The sequence below is a fragment of the Hyaena hyaena genome, unplaced genomic scaffold (assembly GCF_003009895.1).
Source record: "Hyaena hyaena isolate Hyena2069 unplaced genomic scaffold, ASM300989v1 scaffold_86, whole genome shotgun sequence".
Lineage (NCBI taxonomy): Eukaryota > Metazoa > Chordata > Mammalia > Carnivora > Hyaenidae > Hyaena > Hyaena hyaena.
The window spans coordinates 401,568-419,557 of NW_024080721.1; the positions used below are offsets into that span (position 1 = coordinate 401,568).

A 17,990-nucleotide genomic window follows, 5' to 3' on the forward strand; every position below is an offset into this window, starting at 1 on the left:
TTAAGGGGGAAAAAAATGTGTTCCACTTGGAACATCATAGGCACCGATACAGACCTGTGATAATGGCTTCCTGTTGGCACAGTTTATGCCCCCGATGAAGACCATGTTGGGCATCACTGGCCTGGGGTAGTCCATTACAAAGTCTCCTCTGAACAGCCACACGGATGCAGAGCTGAAAACCTCCACCACCGACACATCTCTCTGCAGAAGCTCAGAGGCGAGGCTTGCATAAGGAGTGAAAATAATGTGGCAAATGTACTTCAAGGACAGAGGGTAGAGCATGTTCTTGACCCTTTGCAGGAACGTCATGTGGTCGGAATTCATTGTTAATAGCCTAGGAATATATGAGGAAGGGTTTGGGCATTGCGTGCTCTCAGAATCTAAGTCACATGGAATAGAACGCAAAAAAAACACAGCAGGCAGTGACAGGTACTTGGCCAGGATTGCCCCACAGGGGTAAACAGGATCTGTTAAAACCACATCAAAGGAACTGGCGTTCAGGTGCCCAATCAGGTCCTTGTTATACATCAGCTCCTTGCAAGACGTTTGAAAAATGAAAGAAGCAGTTTTCAAAATTTCTATCGACTTAAAAAACATCTTTAGAAAATGTACTTCTTCAAAAGCCAGAGAAGCCTGGGCCAGTAAGAGGTCATTAAATTCATCCTGGGTGTACGAAATGGCATAGGTCATCAGGGTGAAAAAGTCCTCTCTCTTGATATGCAAGTTCACATCTGGCGAGACGACCACTATTTGGTGGCCTCTGGCATGGAGCTCTTGCAGGGCCTCCTTCATGCTGAGCCAGTGGCTGCCATCCATGGGCACCACCAGCACCTTCCCGCCTTCAGCCCAGGGCCCAACACACAGGAACAGCAATAGCCCCATGAGCGCTGGCACCAGATTGGGGAATCCTGCAGCCATGTCCGTAGAAGCCCAAAGCAGCCGACTTTTCCGATCAGGCTGTGCCTCCTGCATTTATTTCCATCGTCTTTCTCTTATCGCTGAGCCACTTAGAATGGCAAGTAACTGGTAGGCAGTGTGCCCTCCTTATGTTAATCATTACAAACTAAATCTATCCCTGTCTTTCACCACCAGCCCCACCCTTCTGCTTGCATGCAGGGAGAGATCAGGGCCCTTTATCTAGAAAAAACCTCACCTGCCTTTGCTGCTCTCTCCAAGGAACATTCTAATTCACTCTCTTGCTTTTTATCCAAATCTCAAAACAGGACTGTGGATACCTGTTTCATTTGATCTCCTATTTCTCTGTTAACGGCATCCTAAAGGGCTGTGACTAAGCTCTGAGGAGTCACCACCGCCCCAGTCTCCAAGCATAACTAATCTCTCTGTTGGATGTGACCTTAACTTAAGATTCTTAACGCTCTTTCCTCCCATGCGTGGGTAACATGGGGCACACTCAGAAAAATATATAACATTGCTAAGACAGCTTTCTCTAAACAGGGAGTGCAACTCTAGCTCTTTGATTTTGTTCTTTTTTTTTTTTTTTCCCATATCAGGACATCTCTTGCAGTGGTCAGGGGAGGATCTCCTTGAAGTGACTGTCAAATACGGAAATGTCTTGAAGGATCTTTCCCCGGAGACTTGAAGACAACACAAGGGTTTGTTGAGCATTCTATATTTACTCCTCGGAATAAGAGCTGCTGTTATCTACAGCACAAATGGGCAGGACAACCCTTAGTGATAACATGGTGGGGGCGAGAGAGCACCCCTCTTATAGGGTCTGTTTGCCTTGGAACAGGTGGAAGCCATCACCCAGTCTCCAACCAGGCTCTGTTTCAGCTCCTCTTCTCCAATCTTCTGCTATTCTGTTTAGGGACTAGGGTCTTCTGCTAATAACTTTCTAGCCCCACCCTCCTTCCTATGAAAACCATCCATTTTGTACAATGCCTCAGAGCTCCCCTCTACTTGTTAGATGAGGTGCTGCCCAAGTCATGAGTCCTTAATAAAGCCAATAGGTCTTCGTTTATGCAGTTGGATTTTTTTCCTTAGCAACTCCAAGATAGAAATCTGGGTAGAATAAATAAGGAGACATACGCCATGCTGGATGGTTAGATGGATGGATGTCCCAAATTAAGCTATAGACTTATGAACTGGAATTTTTAACATGACCAAAAAATATTTTTCGATTCACCAAGAAGCATTTCTGGCTTCTGGTAAGAGGAGTAGCTCCTATCAGACTAGTGGTCCCACAGAAAGTGATGATAAAGTCCCATAAAATGTTGAGCAGCAAGCAAAAGCAGGCAGAAACTAAAGGGCAAAGGGAGGATGGGATGGCTTGGGAACATAGGGTGGCCAGGCGCCAGGGTAGGGTTCCCCTGCTCTTCCTAGCACTCATCTCTCATACTTCTGCCCTCACCCATCCCACGGCTGGCTCCTCCCTGTTAACAGGGGATTAAGATCTCATTTGTAGCCATATAGCAGAAGATGGCCAACACCTCAGTCAACCCACTACTCACCACCGGGTCTCTGCCCCCTTCCAGAGCTTGGACTAAAGTTGTAGAGGTCATCTCTTTCTGCTGTCTCTGTCATAGTGCCCAACCTATGTCTGCCAGCCCCGAAGCCAGCAGAGCAGTGGGCACCACACCTCCTCCAACCTCAGCTCTCCTTCCAACCTTCTAACTCATGATTCAGCCTCTACTTAAGCTTCGGAGGCCTGCCAAGCTGCCCACGGTAGCAGCCAGCCCACCATGCAGCCATTCGTTTCTCTTCTCTGCCACAGAGCCCTCTGCATAGTGGCTCCTACAAACACATCAAACCAGCCAGTGTTTTCATGTGTCTCCATACCCATCTGGTGGTCTGTAAGCATCTGACATACATGCCACCTCTCCCCACAGAGAGGTTGACAGCCAACTCGGGATTTCTCCTGTGACACCTCTTTCCTAAAGCCCATTTCTTCAGTTTCCTGGTTAGTTCACCAATTGTTGGCTCACAAACTGGTCACTGTACATGGAGGGCAAGGAGAGACAGAAGATAGAGGCAGGCCACTCCAGATTGATGGGTGTTGGGTTAATAAACAAGAGAACTTACTCACAAGGCTTGTCTTGAGTGGCTGCAAGCTCAAGTAATCTTCGCCCCTGCCTGCCAAATCTTAAGAGAGGCCTTAACTGGGTTCAGTCATGTATACCATCCACATGGTCTACCATCCACAACACCTTCCTCTCTGAAGGCTGCATCCTCCTCGGAAACAGCTCCCACTGTGAGAACAATGGGCAGAGTATAGGTTCCAGGGACAACGGAGGAGCAGAGAAGCCTGGATCCAGCCCCCAGGTAAACCAGCATCCTCCCAATTGCTTCCTCCAACACTCAACAACAACAACAACAACAACCAATTTTTAAATTTGCAAAGGATTTGAATAGATTATTGTCCGAAGGTCAATACGCATATAAAAATATGCTCCACGTAGTCATTAGGGAGATGCAAATAAAAATGAGATATCACTTCTCACCCACTAGGATAGCTATAATAAAAACTTTTAAATGGAAAATAACAAGTGTTGGCAAAGATGTGGGGAAATCAGAATATCCATGTATTGCTGGTGAGAATATAAAATGGCATAGCCACTGTAGAAAGCAGTTTGGCAGTTCCTCAACAAGTTACACATAGAATTACCATCTGACCCAGCGGTTCCACATCTGGGCATATTACTCAACAGAACTAAAAACAACTGTTTTTTATTTATTATTTTAATTTACATCCAAGTTAGTTAGCATATAATGCAATAATGTTTTCAAGAATAGAATCCAGTGATTCATCCCCTACATATTACAGCCAATGTTCATTCCATCAAGTGTCCCTATTAATGCCCCTTGCTCACTTAGCCCATCCTCCCATCCAAAACCCCTCCAGCAACCCTCAGTTTGTTCTCTGTACTTAAGAGTCTCTAATGTTTTGTCACCCTCCCTGTTTTTATATTATTTTTGCTTCCCATCCCTTATGTTGATCTGTTTTCTATCTTAAATTCTACATACGAGTAAAGTCATATGATATTTGTCTTTCTCTGACTGACTAATACATTCTGATTCTATCCACATTGTTGCAAATGGTAAGATTTCATTCTTTTTGATTGCTAAGTAATATTCCTATATATATATAAAGATGTAGTGTGTGTGTATATATATATATATATAGTGTGTATATACACACACTACATCTTTATCCATTTATAAAAGATGGATCAAAAAAGATCCATCAAAAGATGGACATTTGAGCTCTTTCCATACTTTGGTTATTGTCAATAGTGCTGCTATAAACATTGGACTGCATGTGCTCCTTCAAAACAACCCACCTGTTTCCTTTGGATAAATACCTAAAGTGCAATTGCTGGGTCATAGGGTAGTTCTATTTTTAATTTTTTGAGGAACCTCCATACTGTGTTCGAGAGCTGCTGAACCAACTTGCATTCCCACTAGCGGCACAACAGTGTTCCTCTTTCTCTGCTTCCTCACCAACATTTTCATTTTCATTTGTATTTCATTTGATCTTCATTTGTATTTCTCTGATGATTAGTGAAGTTGAGCATCTTTTCATGCATCTGTTAGTCATCTGGATGTCTTCTTTGGCAAAGTGTCTATTCATGTCTTTTGTCCATTCCTTCTCTGGGTTACTTGTTTTTTGGGTGTTGAGTTTGATAAGTTCTTTATAGATTTTGGATACTAACCCTTTATCTGATATGTCATTTGCAAATATCTTCTCCCATTCCATCAGTTGCTTTTTAGTTTTGCTGATAAAAATAACTGTTAAACTGTTAAACAAAAATGTGTACACAAATGCTCATAGAAGCACTATTCACAACAGCAAAGAGTGGAAACCCATCAACTGAGGACATATATGTCCATCAACTGATAAATTTATAGACAAACAATGGTCCACACAATGGAAAATTATTCAGCCACAAAAAGAAATGAAATAATAGAGTTCCTGGATGGCTCAGTTGGTTAAGCATCAGACTCTTGATCTCGGCTCAGGTCATAATCTCACGGTTGGTGGGATCAAGACCTGTGCTGGGCTCTGTGCTGACAGTATAGAGCCTGCTTAGGATTCTCTCTCTGTCTCTCTCTATCCCCCCCCCCAGCTTGTTCACAAACACACTCTCTCTCTCAAAGAAAAATAAACATTAAAAAAGAAATCAAATACCAATACATGCAACAACATGGATGAATCTTGAAACATTAAGCTAAGAAGCCAGATATAAAAGTCCACCTAGTGTAAACTTTTATTTCTCTCTCTTTTTTCAAGTTTATTTATTTATTTTGAGAAAGAGAAAGAATAGGGGAGGGGCAGAGAGAGATGGAGAGAGAGAATCCCAAGCAGGCTCCACACAGCGCAGAGCCAGACACAGGGCTCGAACCCACAAATGTGAGATCACGACCTGAGCCAAAATCAAGAGTCAGACACTAAACCAACTGGGCCACCCAGGAGCCCTTGTACAGTTTCATTTCTATAAAATATATAGACTAGGCCAGTCTATAGACGGAAAGCAGATTGGTGGTCGCCGAGGGCTGGGGAGGGCCGAATGCAGAGTGACTACTTAAAAGGTATGTGCGTGTCCTGTGGGTGTGATAAAAATGGTCTGGAACTAGGTAGTAGTGATGGTGTACAACACTTCAAGGAGACTAAACACCACTAAACTGCACACTTTAAAATGCTGAGATGTGGGGCACCTGGGTGGCTCAGTGGGTTAAGCATCTGACCCTTGGATTCGGCTTGGGTTATGAACTCACCGTTTCATGAGTTCAAGCCCTGCATTGGTCTCTGTGCTGGCGGCACAGAGCCTGCTTGGGATTGTCTCTCTCACTCGCACTGTCTCTGTCTCTCCAAAAACAAAAACAGACCAAAAAAACTTAAAATGGTGACATTTGTCTTACGTGTATTTTACCACAATAAAACAAATGGAACAGGCACTTTCAAAAACAGCCTGGCAGTACCTCAAAGATAAAACACAGACTTCCCACACAACCCAGCAATTCCACTGCTAGACATGTACCCGAGAGAATCGAAAACGTATGTCCACACAAAACTTGTACATGAATGTTCACAGCAGCAGTATTCATAATAGGCAAAAAGTAGAAACAACTCAAAAGTCTATCAACTGATTGGCTGACACATAAAGTGTGGTATATCCACAGAAGGAAATATTATTCAGCGATAAAAAGAATGCTACGACATGGATGAACCCTGAAAACATATTACGTTTAAAAAAAAAAAAGCCATAAAAAAAAAAAAAGCCAGTCACATATTATGTGATTCCATTTGTATGAGGTGATGAGAATTGGCAAATCCATAAAGACAGAGTGCCAAGGGCTAAAGAGTGACTACTAACAGGGCCAGGGTTTCTTTTAGGGGTGATTGAAAACATTCCCAAATTGATTGTGGTCATGATTGTGCAAATCTACGAATATGCTAAAAACCACTAAATTGTAAAGTCGCCATAAATGAATTCTATGGTCTATGAATTATATTCTCAGTAAGTTGTTTGCTTGTTTTTTTAAACCTACTTAATCTCATTCTCTTAGAATTATGTGAATTATGAATCAAACAAGGATACTCGTGTTGAATATTTTTTTAAACACTGACTCTTTAGCTACTTTGGATAACTACTTATTAACAGAAACAATACCATCAAAATGTTCTGCAAGTCTAATCAGTCATAAAGATAAACACATTTCAAAACCTTTTTGGGAGGAAAACAAACCGTGAAAGGCATTGTAGACATTGGCCTAGATCATGTATTTCTAAAAGTGCATATTAAGAATGACTTGGCATTTTGAGGTTTTGTTCCCCGGACTCACCTAGAATTCAATCTTCAGCTGAACCAATAAATGTAGAGACTGCAGCCCAAGTGACTATTACTTGTAGAGAGACCCCCGAAGGGAGACAAACTGGCTCAGAGAGGTGGCCCCTGCTGGGTAGAAGTTACTGATATTCATATGGAATTGATTTAAATCAGTATTTCTCAACTTCAGCACTAGTGTCTTTGGGGGACAGATAATTCTTTGTTGGGAGAAGGTGGGTGGGGATTTCTTGTGCTTCGTGGGCTTTTTAATAGCATCCCTGGTCTCTATCTACTAAATGATAGTGTCATCCCCTAATTGTGACACGAAAAATGTCTCCAGATGTTGCCCCCCAGGGGTGTGAAATTGCCCCTGTTTGAGAACCACCATCTAGATGATTCCAGAACACAAGAGGGGGAAACCTGGGAACACAAGAATTGGTCCTAAGGAATCAGGATCTAGTTTTCTGAGAAAATGCTCCCCAGAGAATACCGCAAGAAAGCAATGTTGATATCACCTCACAAGAAGTCTCAGCCTACGCTGAGCCAAGGTCCAGAGAAGAGAGGGACAGGGACCATAGCTTCCCCCCGATAGTCCACAAAGCACCTTCACACGCTGCCCATGTGATCCTCAAAGAGCCGTGTGAGGAGCGAGGCACATGTTCTCAGCCCCATTCTAAGATAAGAAGGCTGAAGTCCAAGGCCACGTGGCCAGGACGAAGCACCTGAGATCTGATGACACATCATTCAGCCTCCTTTCCCCACTTCAGGACCTGCTACTTTCCAGGTCTTGTATCCATGGAAAAACCGCACGGGGCAAACTGTGTGGCCTCAGGGTGAGAGCGTGACAAGGGAGTGGGTTCTCACCGCAGCCTGTGGCCTCGGGCACCTCACTTGATTTGCCCGGAAGCTTTGGTTTGCCCGTTCGTGTGAGAATTGGACTGTCTCCTGTCGGAGGAGCCTCCGTCCTGTTATTACAGCCTAAAGTAGCCTGTTCTGTGTGTGTTGTGTGTACGGTTTTCAGAGTTCTCCCACGAGCACCATCTTACCTGTCCCCAACCCCAGAGTGTTCCCATTCCACAGACGGAGAAGTGAACACCCAGAGAGAAGCCACCTGCCTCAGCCACACAGCTGGGCTTGAATGCAAGGCTGGTAGCTCTTACTCAACTAGCATCATGGGGGATGAAGAAGGGATCCCAGGAGCCAGCAGGGGAGGGGAAAGTTGGCCCTTTCCTGGCCTGAGCCAGGCTGGGCTTTGGTTCATTCCCTCCCACAGAGCAGGCTGTGCAAAGAGGATGTACTGGTCCGGGAACCTGAGCTCCGTGGATTTGTGTGGCTCAAAACGGGGGAGTGGAAACCTGTCCTCAAAGCTTTGAGCAGTTCTTTGCTTTGCAAGTGGGGGAGACTAGGATTTTTCTCTGAATTCCTTTGTTCTAAGAAAAACACTTCAATGCCCCTTCTACTAGTGAAATGTAACGTCAAACTCTTCTAAAATGGGGATACTGGAAACCTTAGGAAAAGAAGTTAGGCATGGGATGGATGAGTCTCAGCTAAGAAGCAAGGACAGCAGAGAGAGTGCCCTAGCACCCGACCTGGATTGCAGCCCCTCTGGGCACAGGGAAAGCCACCTTCGAGATTGTGGTCTGGGTGACAAGGTGTACGGGGCTGGAGAGGGGAGTCCTGGGTAGGGCCGGGATAAGTGGCTTCAGGACATCTGAGGCTGCCCCAAGGCCCAGCCTCTGAGGGTCTCCCAGTGGGAACCATCAGCCAGGCAGACAGCCAACCAGGGAGCTGAGGTGGCTGAGTGTCTCCCTGAGTCCCTCTCTGGGCAGAGGATGCAAGACAGTCAGTCACTCTAACATGGGCACTAGGAAGTGACCTCTTGCTCTTCCACACAGGAAGCCTGGGAGCACAGAGGTTACCCTGAGAATAATCACAGTTTCCCAAACTGTGAATCATAGCATTATGCATGGAACCTTCTCCAGGCTCTGGCTTTCACAAGGCTCTGCACGTTAGCAAGAGCATCATAAGAAACTTATTACACTTGTTTAGAGTTGGGCCAAGAGTTACCTGTAAAATGTGCTTGCTAATTTCGTAAGCAAAATTGAATCTCGCTGTTTATTCATTTGAATTCCTTAGATTATTTCTGAAGTCAAATACGCTTCCAAACTTCTCATGGCCATATTGTAGTTATGAATTACCCCATCAAGCTATTTGCCTACTAAGGAGTGTTTGGGTTTTTTGGTTTGTTTTCAGCTATAAATCAGGCCTTTATTTTTCCTGATCTATGATGTATCTTCTTTTTCAAGGACTTTTTTATATGAGGTCATGTAACCAAATTAACTATTTTCAAGTGAACAATTCAGTGGCATTTAGTACATTCACCATATCGTGCAACCGCCATATTTCCATCCCTGCAAAGTACAAAATCTTTTTCACAGAGTTGACCTGGTTGCATCATTTAACAACAAAAAAAAAAAAACCCTCTGGCTTCGATCCCTTTAATTCCTAATATAAAAGCACAAGTTGATAATTACATGTTGCACAACATCAAATGTTCTCTATGGTACCATGCTGGGATGACAGTTGAGATTGCAGCATAAGTTCGTGATGCCCAAAAAACACATTCACCACCATCTGGTTTTTTGATATGACTAAATACATTTCTTTTCTTGCAAATATAGGATGGCCAGTACCAAAGGTACCAAAAATGCTATTTTTTTCCTCCTTATGCCAAATGCTTCTTATCATATTTTTGCCTATGAACTAACTACTTGACTAAATTTTCCTGGCATATGGGACTTCTATTTCGTGCCCTGTGCTTCCTGGCACCAGTCCAATTATGCCCATTTTGTCCATGTTCCTGTCAGCTCTCGTACGTATGGCCAAGTGTCCCACGTGTCAACAGAGAAATCAACGGATGTTAGTGAAGAAGGATAAGGGGCTTTGGAACCTATTTGAGGCTTTCCTTCTGATGAAAAATGCACTGAAAAGGAGAGTTCTGGTGTGAAAGAGGATCTGAAGCCTTTTGAAGGTGTAAATATTAAAACAAAAACAAAAACTCACAAGCTTTTACTTTCCAAATAGCTCTAGGCTCTCCCCATATGTCAGGAAGGCATCTAAGAACACTTACTTGCCTGGGCGCCTGGGTGGCTCAGTCGGTTAAGCGTCCGACTTCAGCTCAGGTCATGATCTCATGGTTTGTGGGTTCGAGCCCTACATCAGGTTCTGTGCTGACAGCTAGCTCAGACCCTGGAATCTGCTTCAGATTCTATATCTCCCTCTCTCTCCCTCTGACCTCCCCTGCTCACACTGTCTCTCTATCTCTCTCAGAAATAAATAAAAACCTTAAAAAAAAAAAAAAAGAACACTTACTTGCCTTATGTCAGAAGTCAACATGCTTTTTCAATAAAGGGTCAGGTAGCAAGTATATAAGCTTAAAGGGCCACATACATCTCCATCTAGTATTCTTTGTTGTTGCCGTTTTTAATATGTCCTTGAAAATATAAAACCCATTCTTAGTTCCGGGCCATATAAAAAACAGGTCTCTGGGCAGATTTGGTCTACTGGCTATTGTTGGCAGATCTCGGGTTCAGAGCTCTGGGAAAGAGCAGGGTGCAGAGGTGGGAGAATATGGGTTTCTTCCTGGACTGTCCTTTCAACTCTGTGTCCTTTTTCTTTTTTACGTTTATGTATTTATTTTTGAGAGGGGGGAAGAGAAAGTGCATGAGCAGGGGAGGAGCAGAGAGGGAGAGAGAATCCCAACCAGGTTCCACTCTGTCATCGCAGAGCCCTACGTGGGGCTCGATCTCACCAACCATGAGATCATGGCCTGAGCCGAAATCAACAGTCAGATGCTTAACCGACTGATCCACCCAGGTGCCCCTCAGCTTTTGTGTCCTTTTGGTCAAGGCTTTACCTGTTTCCACAGCAGGTACGTGTAGGTTGAGACTGGAAATGTCCAAGACTCATTCTACGATTCTATGACTGTCTCCAGAAGACCTAGCTAAACCTACGTCCTATTGTTGCCAAGCATACACTCTGTCTTCATCCAAAGCCTCTGCATCATTCAGGACACCAGCCACTGACCCCCTCCCTGCCTGTCTACTCTGAGCCCGGCATCCCCTTCTTCAGGAAGCCCTCCAGGTTGGCTCAAAGAGCCAAATGCATGAGAGAAGATTGCACACATAAGAACGATGTCTGTCCTTGAAGAAACAGAGAAACCAAAGAGAAACAAAACCACCAACCTGAGACAGGACTCCCTTTTTCTTGCAGTTGGTCCCTCCAATGAAAACCATGTTGGGCATGACTGGTCTGGGATACTCGAACACAAAGTCGTATCTTAACAGCCAAATGGAGCCCTTGCGATACAAGGTGGGTAAGTGCACATCTCTCTTGAGGATATTGGATGCGAGGTCTTCATACTTTGAATATAGAAGGTAGAATAAATAGGTCTCCAAGTAACTAACGAGGTAGTTGGCCACCCGTTGGGGGAAGGTCATCCGGTCTGAGAACTGAGTGTAGCATCTGGGAATGTAGGACCCAGGGTTTGGGCTTCTGCTGATCACGTGCTCCAAGGAGCATGGGAAGCCCCTGAAGAGATATACGGAGGGCAGGCCCAGGTACTCTGCCAAGATCACCCCACAGGGCAGGGCTGGGTCTGTGAAGAGGACATCGAATTTGCTCTCCTTGAGGAAGCTCAGGGTGGCGGAGTCCCCCAGGAGGCTCTGGCAGTTGGTGAACCACATGTCAAGGATAATCATGCTATTCCTGTACTCCATCAGAGCAGCGCTCAGGAGCCCTTTCTCCACAAAGTGATTGCTTCCAAAAGACCGGAAACGGTTCTGCAGCTCTTCGTGGTCAAAAGGCACTGGGTAGATTTTTCTCACGTAGTGTTTGGATTCTTTCAGAAGCAGATTGACCTCTGGCACCAGCACTACAATGTCATGGCCCTTCTCACTGAGGAACTCAACTATCTCCTTCATACTGAGCCAGTGGCTTCCATCCTGAGGGACCACCAGCAGCTTGTCAGCTACAACCTCACCCCAAAGCACTAAGAGGAAGACCCCTGCAGAAACTTTCTGAAATGCACGGAGGAGGCAGGCCATCTGAGGGGAATACAGGCAGCAACAAGAATAAATCACTTATGCTCTCTCGGCTTCGGGGCTGCAGGCTACTTTCCGTAAACTAACCAGAGCTCTTCATAGCCCTTGCCTACCTCTCCTTGCTCTGAATTCTGCCCTTTGTTTTAAAAGAACCTAAGTTAATATTTAACCATTTTCACACACATGGCGAACTTGAACCAATGGGACCCCTTACCAGCTTTCACCTGAGCTTCTAGTTTTATTTTTCTCCGTCTCTCCACCATTGTGCCTCCCCTTCCCAAATGCAGTCGCGTGTTGAGGATAGTTTGGGAGGCCCCTGGAGGCTGGTGGCTGTCCTCCGTCCTGGGCTGTCTGGATTCCACAGCAAGATGACGATGTCTGTCGATGAGTAGCTACTAGTGCTTCTCCACTTTCTCAGCTTTTCTCAGAAAGGAAGTGTCAACAGATGTCAAATTCACGATTTGCAACAACACCATGCAGCTGCCTGGTCCACGTCCTGGTGGCCTGGTTACCACAGCAACGGCTGGATTAGAAGGTGGGTTGCAGGAAGCTCAGAGTGCGTGGAAGAGTCTGATACAATCCTCCCGCTCTGATCTTGGATAAACCACTGTTATTTGGAATTTTCTGTTCTATCGGAAGACAGAATCGAATCCTAAACATATGTGCCCTTGGGGCCCCTGGGTGGCTCAGTCGGTTAAGTGGCCGACTTTAGCTCCGGTCATGATCTCGCGGTTTGTGAGTTCGAGCCCCGCTTCGGGCTCTGTGCTGACAGCTCGGAGCCTGGAGCCTGCTTCAGATTCTGTGTCTCCCTGTCTCTCTGCCCCTCCTCTGCGCGCTCTCTCTGCCCATCCTCTGTGCGCGCTCTCTCTCTCTCTCTCAAAAATAAATAAACATTAAAAAAAAGATATGCGCTCTAAAGCCATAATTCCCACTTTGACCGTGGTTAAAAGCAGAAACTCTGACGTCCACCTACTCCTTTCCTGTGGAGCAACCCCACCGCCCTGTGCCGAAATTCCCCTTTCTCTCCCACGGACGTCGCACCTGTCTCTCCCCCAGGGAGCTGTGAGAATTAGTGAAGTGTGGGTGCCCAGAACAGGTCCCTAAGAGGGGCTCCCTCCGGCTGTCATCAGGCAGCTGGGTCCTATGTGATATGAACAAAGGGGCACCCTGGTGGTCGGACAGTAGCCCCTAAATCGTCTCAGCGAGTGAAAGACGCAGTTCTACACCACGAACGCAAGAGCATAGGAGAAATAAGAGGGGACAGAAGAGGAGGTGGTGAAATTGAAAGGGAAGAAAATATAGGAATATACAACAGGAAGGCAGCAGCTGACAAGGTATCTGATGGCCCCAACGGACCAGCCAGCGCCTGCAGACCACCCTCTGGCTTGCAAAATGGTTTCCCATTGTCCTAGCGTCCTAGGGCTGATGCAGCAGAGCACCACACGCGGCGTGGCCCAAACCACAGAAACTTCAGAGGCCGAAGTCTGAGACCGAGGCCTCGGCAGGGCTGAGTCCTTCTGGAGGCTCTGAGGCAGAATCGGTGCCCCTCTCCTAGCTTCTGGCGGTTTGCTGGCCACCAGGCATATGAGGACATCACCTCCTCTCTACCTGCACGTTCACCCTTCTCTCTGTGTACGTCTGTGTCCAAATGTCCCCTTTTCGTTAGGACACCAAACACGGGGTTAGCGCTCACCCCCAGTGATCTCACCTTAACAGCTAATGTGTTTCCAAATTAGGTCACATTCTGCCTGGGGTGCTGGGTGTTAGGATTTCAACATACCCTTCAGGGGACACGAGTTAACCTGTAACACCTGTCTATCATGTCACAAAATACGAACCCTCAAATACAGTTCGTCCTTGTACAGGTGAGAAACTGAGGCTTACTGCCCACAGAAAGGACAATTTTTTGTTAACTTCCACAGCTCAGAGGGAAATACAGAACTGGACCCTTCTAGATCTGCCATTCTCAAACCTTCCTGTCTTAGGATGCTTTTACTCTCTTAGCAATGACGGAAGACTCCCCCAAATTTTTGTTTGTGTGGCTCATGCCTATCCAGATAAACTGTTTTAGAAATTAAAACTGACATATATAAAAAAGACTTTTTCGTTCATTTAGGATAACAAGAATGAGCCCATTACAAGTTAACATGGCTGACATCTTTTATGGAAAGAAAAAAAACCACTGTTTCCCAAAACAAACGAAAAATTGGTCAGAAGCATGACATTGTTTTACATAGTTTGCAAGCAAGTCCCTTTAATGTCTGGCTTCATAGACCACAGCGGGACACTGCTACCCACTCCCATTAGATGCGGTCAGCAGTTCACCATGCATCATGGAGCCTCTGGAAAACTCCACTGTCCCATTGTGATAAGACAAAATGGAAAAAGCAGAAATGTCTTAGTATTATTACAAAATCGTTTGACCTTGAGGACTCCTAAAAGGGCCTCAGGGATCCCTCAGTTTCCACAATTTAAGAATCACTATTCCAGGGACGCCTGGGTGGCTGAGTCTGTTAAGTGACCCACTTTGGCTCAGGTCACAATCTCACGGTTCGTGAGTTCAAGCCCCACATCAGGCTCTGTGCTGACAGCTCTGAGCCCGGAGCCTGCTTCAGATTCTGTGTCTCCCTCTCTCTCTGCCCTGTCCCTGCTCACACTCTGTCTCTCTCTGTCTCTCAAAAAATAAATAAGCGTTTAAAAAAAAAATGAATTACTGTTCTGGATCAGGGGATGGCAGGGACTACATTTTTTTTGTTCTCTGCTGTATGTCCAGCGCTAGAAGAATGCCCAGCACACAGTAGGTTCTCAATAAGCGTTTGCAGATGAATGCACCAGCTTTTGGTTTGCCTACCTGTTTTATTGCAACATTTCACTTTTCTTTTTCTTTTCAAGTGGTGAGAATTCACACATGAAATTTAAAGAACCATGTGCTCTTTTTTGGGAAGAAACTGGTCAATGACATTATGAGCAGGTAACCAGGCCCTTGCCTTTAGGAAATTCAGATTCTCAGTGTAGGCAGCACGCGGTGAGAGGCCTGGGGTCTCACCAGCCCTGCCACCTGTCAGCCCCACACATGACGCACATCTTGACGGAGATCCAGAGAGAAAGGGTCATGTTTATCCTGCCTGATATATCACGTGGCTGAGGGAGGTGCAAGAGCGTGACGGATGTGGAAACCAGGCTCTCCGAGCGCAAGGTGATTCCTGGCTTGGCTAGAGCACACTCGCCCAGAGCTAGTCACGCACAGCTAGCCCGCACACAAGGGTTTGTCATAACCCATGCCTGTTGGCTCAGGAGGCATGTTGGGGCCTAGGAAAGAAAAAGCCTGAGGAGTGGCTTGCAAGGGACCTTCCCAAGCACAGGACTGGCCCCAGGAACTCAGCCAAGATGCAAATTAATGGCAACCTCGCAGGGGGGGGACCGAGCAGGGTTTCCCACTCACAATGATCAGAGTCAGGAAGGCGACAGCAATCAGACAGCGAGACGCTTACAAAGTGAGCACAGAGCAGACGGCTCAGAGGCTGGAGCCTGCCTCAGATTCTGTGTCTCCCTCTCTCTCTGCCCCTCCCCTGCTCATGCTCTGTCTCTCTCTCTTGAAAATAAAAACAATAAACAATTAAAAAAAAAAGTGAGCACAGAGCAGGTGCGTCCCTCCAGGCGGGCAGGGGCGAGGCAGGTCCTCACTAAGAGCAGTACATCGAGAGGCAGAGAAGCTGAATGCAGTAAGCCTTAAGCAAGCCACCTGTGGAGATGGGGGGAGGGCGGGGGGAGAGGCGAGATGTGCTACAAACCTCAGATGCTTCATACGAGACCCCGCTTCTGCGCAGGACCTTGGCCTGGGCCCTTCCTAGCAGAGCCCTGTTCTGCTCTTTGTGTTGCTAAACACGAAGCTGGGGGAGAAGCACAGGACTTGGGGGGGGGAGCGTTCTCTTTCCCAGCAGGTCCACAGGAGCATGCATTGGAGGCAGGAGATGAAGGAAAGGAACTAACCCCACTTAGCAAAACATCACCAGAGAGATGTCTCACAAATTAAGAAAGCTTCAGGGGCGCCTAGGGGACTCAGTCGGTTGAGTGTCCAACTTCGGCTCAGATCATGATCTCGCAGTTCATGAGTTCAAGCCCCACATCTGGCTAGCTGCTGTCAGCACAGAGCCTGCCTCAGATCCTCTGCCCTCACCCCCTTCCGGTCCCTCCCCCATTCGTGCCCGCTGTCTCTCTCTTAAAAATAAATAAAACATTAAAAAAAAAAAAAAAGAGGGGTGCCTGGGTGGCTTAGTCGGTTAAGCGTCCGACTTTCGCTTAGGTCATGATCTCGCGGTTCGCGGGTTCAAGCCCCACATCGGGCTCTGTGCTGACTGCCAGCTCAGAGCCTGGAGCCTGTTTCAGTCTGTGACTCCCTCTCTCTCTGACCCTCCCCTGCTCACGCTGTCTCTCTCTCTCTCCCCTAAGAAATAAATAAAACATTAAAAAAAAAAAAAAGAAAGAAAGCAAGCTTGGGGCTCCTGGGTGGCTCAGTTGGTTGGGTGTCTGACTTCGGCTCAGGTCGTGATCTCACGGTTCATGGGTTCGAGCCCCATGTCAGGTTCTGTGCTGACAGCTCAGAGGCTGGAGCCTGCTTCAGATTCTGTGTCTCCCTCTCTTTCTGCCCTCCCCTGCTCATTCTCTGTCTCTCTGTCTCTCTCTCTCTCAATATAAATATTTAAAAAAAAAAAAGAAAGAAAGCTTTAGAAAACATTTCTCTTCCTTCTTCTGAGATCTGACTCTTTCTAAGAATGTATGTACATGCAGGGCAATGGGAAGAAGAATCTAGTGTGTCTACCAGTCCCAATGGTGTGATGACCTTAAGGGTGAGCTGCCCTGGAGGCCAGGCCTGCCCTGGGCAGTGCTGTGGAGGTCGATGTGCCCTCAGGCATCACGGAGTGTCCAGGGGAAGGTCAATCTCTTCTCAGGGATTCCTGCAGACCCAACAGCTAAGCGAGGGACACGTATCAGCAGAGAGTAAGAGGTAGATCCTGGGACGAAACCTGAGATTTCCCAAAAAGTCAGCAGAGGACACCTGGCATTTTGAGTAGAGGGGAGTCGTAAAGGTGTGCATGGAGGTAATGAGGAGATAGAAGTGGGAGGGGGGTGTTAGAAAGCCTGCGCTTTGAATTACCCACAAGCCCAGACCTACAAGATTTAAAAGCACCTGCAAAGTGCTTGGGACCTAAAAAAAAAAAAAGAAAAAAGACATTTGCCGAATGCAGAACACAAAAATAGCAAAATCAAATTAACAAATGTTTCATTCAATAACTACAAATATACCTCCATGTAGGATCCTGGGGCCATTTAACCCATCGAATAGGGTGTGGGGTGGGAGCTGCAGAAATCAGTGCTCCGTGCCCAGGTCCTGGAGCAGGCTCACCATGGTCAAGTCTGAATCTCCATGGGTGGGACAGGACAGTCCAGAGAGGTATGGCGTCTCGGGGGGACATCCCAGTGGGCTTGTCCTACTGTAAGGGCTGTGTCTGTGATGGCCCAGGGAGGTTCCCACCGACATGGGTGGTGGTGCCAGAAGCTGGGAGCAGAGGGGAGGGGCTCGGGCCACTAATTAGCCATGACAAAGGGACTACTCAGAGGACACAGACAGTAAGACTTTCACATGCCTGCATTTACTAGATTAAGAGACCCTTGAATGCAGGGAGAAGGGGGAAGAACATGCTTGGGTCCCAAACATTAAAGACCTCGTGATAGGTGGCTTCACACCGCCCCTGCTTCTCTGCTTGGCACGCTCTTCCCCCGCTCCTCCTGGACTGCTCCTCCTCAGCCTGCAAGGCTCCCAATGACTAGTTCTCTTTAAACCCTTTACTCCCAAAGTATGTTTCAGGATTTGTAACTCACCCATGTCCACCTGCCCTACTGGGCCAGCAAGCCACATACACAGAAGGACCTTTTGTGATCGTTAAATAATTTTAAAAAGAAGGATGGGGGGGCGCCTGGGTGGCTTAGTCGGTTAAGCGTCCGACTTTCGCTTAGGTCATGATCTCGCAGTTCGTGGGTTCGAGCCCCGCGTCGGGCTCTGTGCTGACTGCCAGCTCAGAGCCTGGAGCCTGTTTCAGTC

The 17,990-nt window shown here is 46.6% G+C and overlaps 1 protein-coding gene across 1 annotated transcript; it reads right to left on the minus strand.

Annotated features, from left to right (window-relative positions):
* LOC120233379 (UDP-glucuronosyltransferase 1A3-like) lies at positions 1–918 on the minus strand. The gene has a single exon (XM_039234595.1). The coding sequence runs from the start codon at positions 916–918 to the stop codon at positions 1–3; it is 918 nt and encodes a 305-aa protein (XP_039090526.1).
* Between the last annotated feature and the right edge of the window lie 17,072 nt (positions 919–17,990).

What these genes read in the sequence shown, in the direction of transcription:
- LOC120233379 (XM_039234595.1), bottom strand. Translation starts at nt 918, where the DNA reads ATGGCTGCAGGATTCCCCAATCTGGTGCCAGCGCTCATGGGGCTATTG.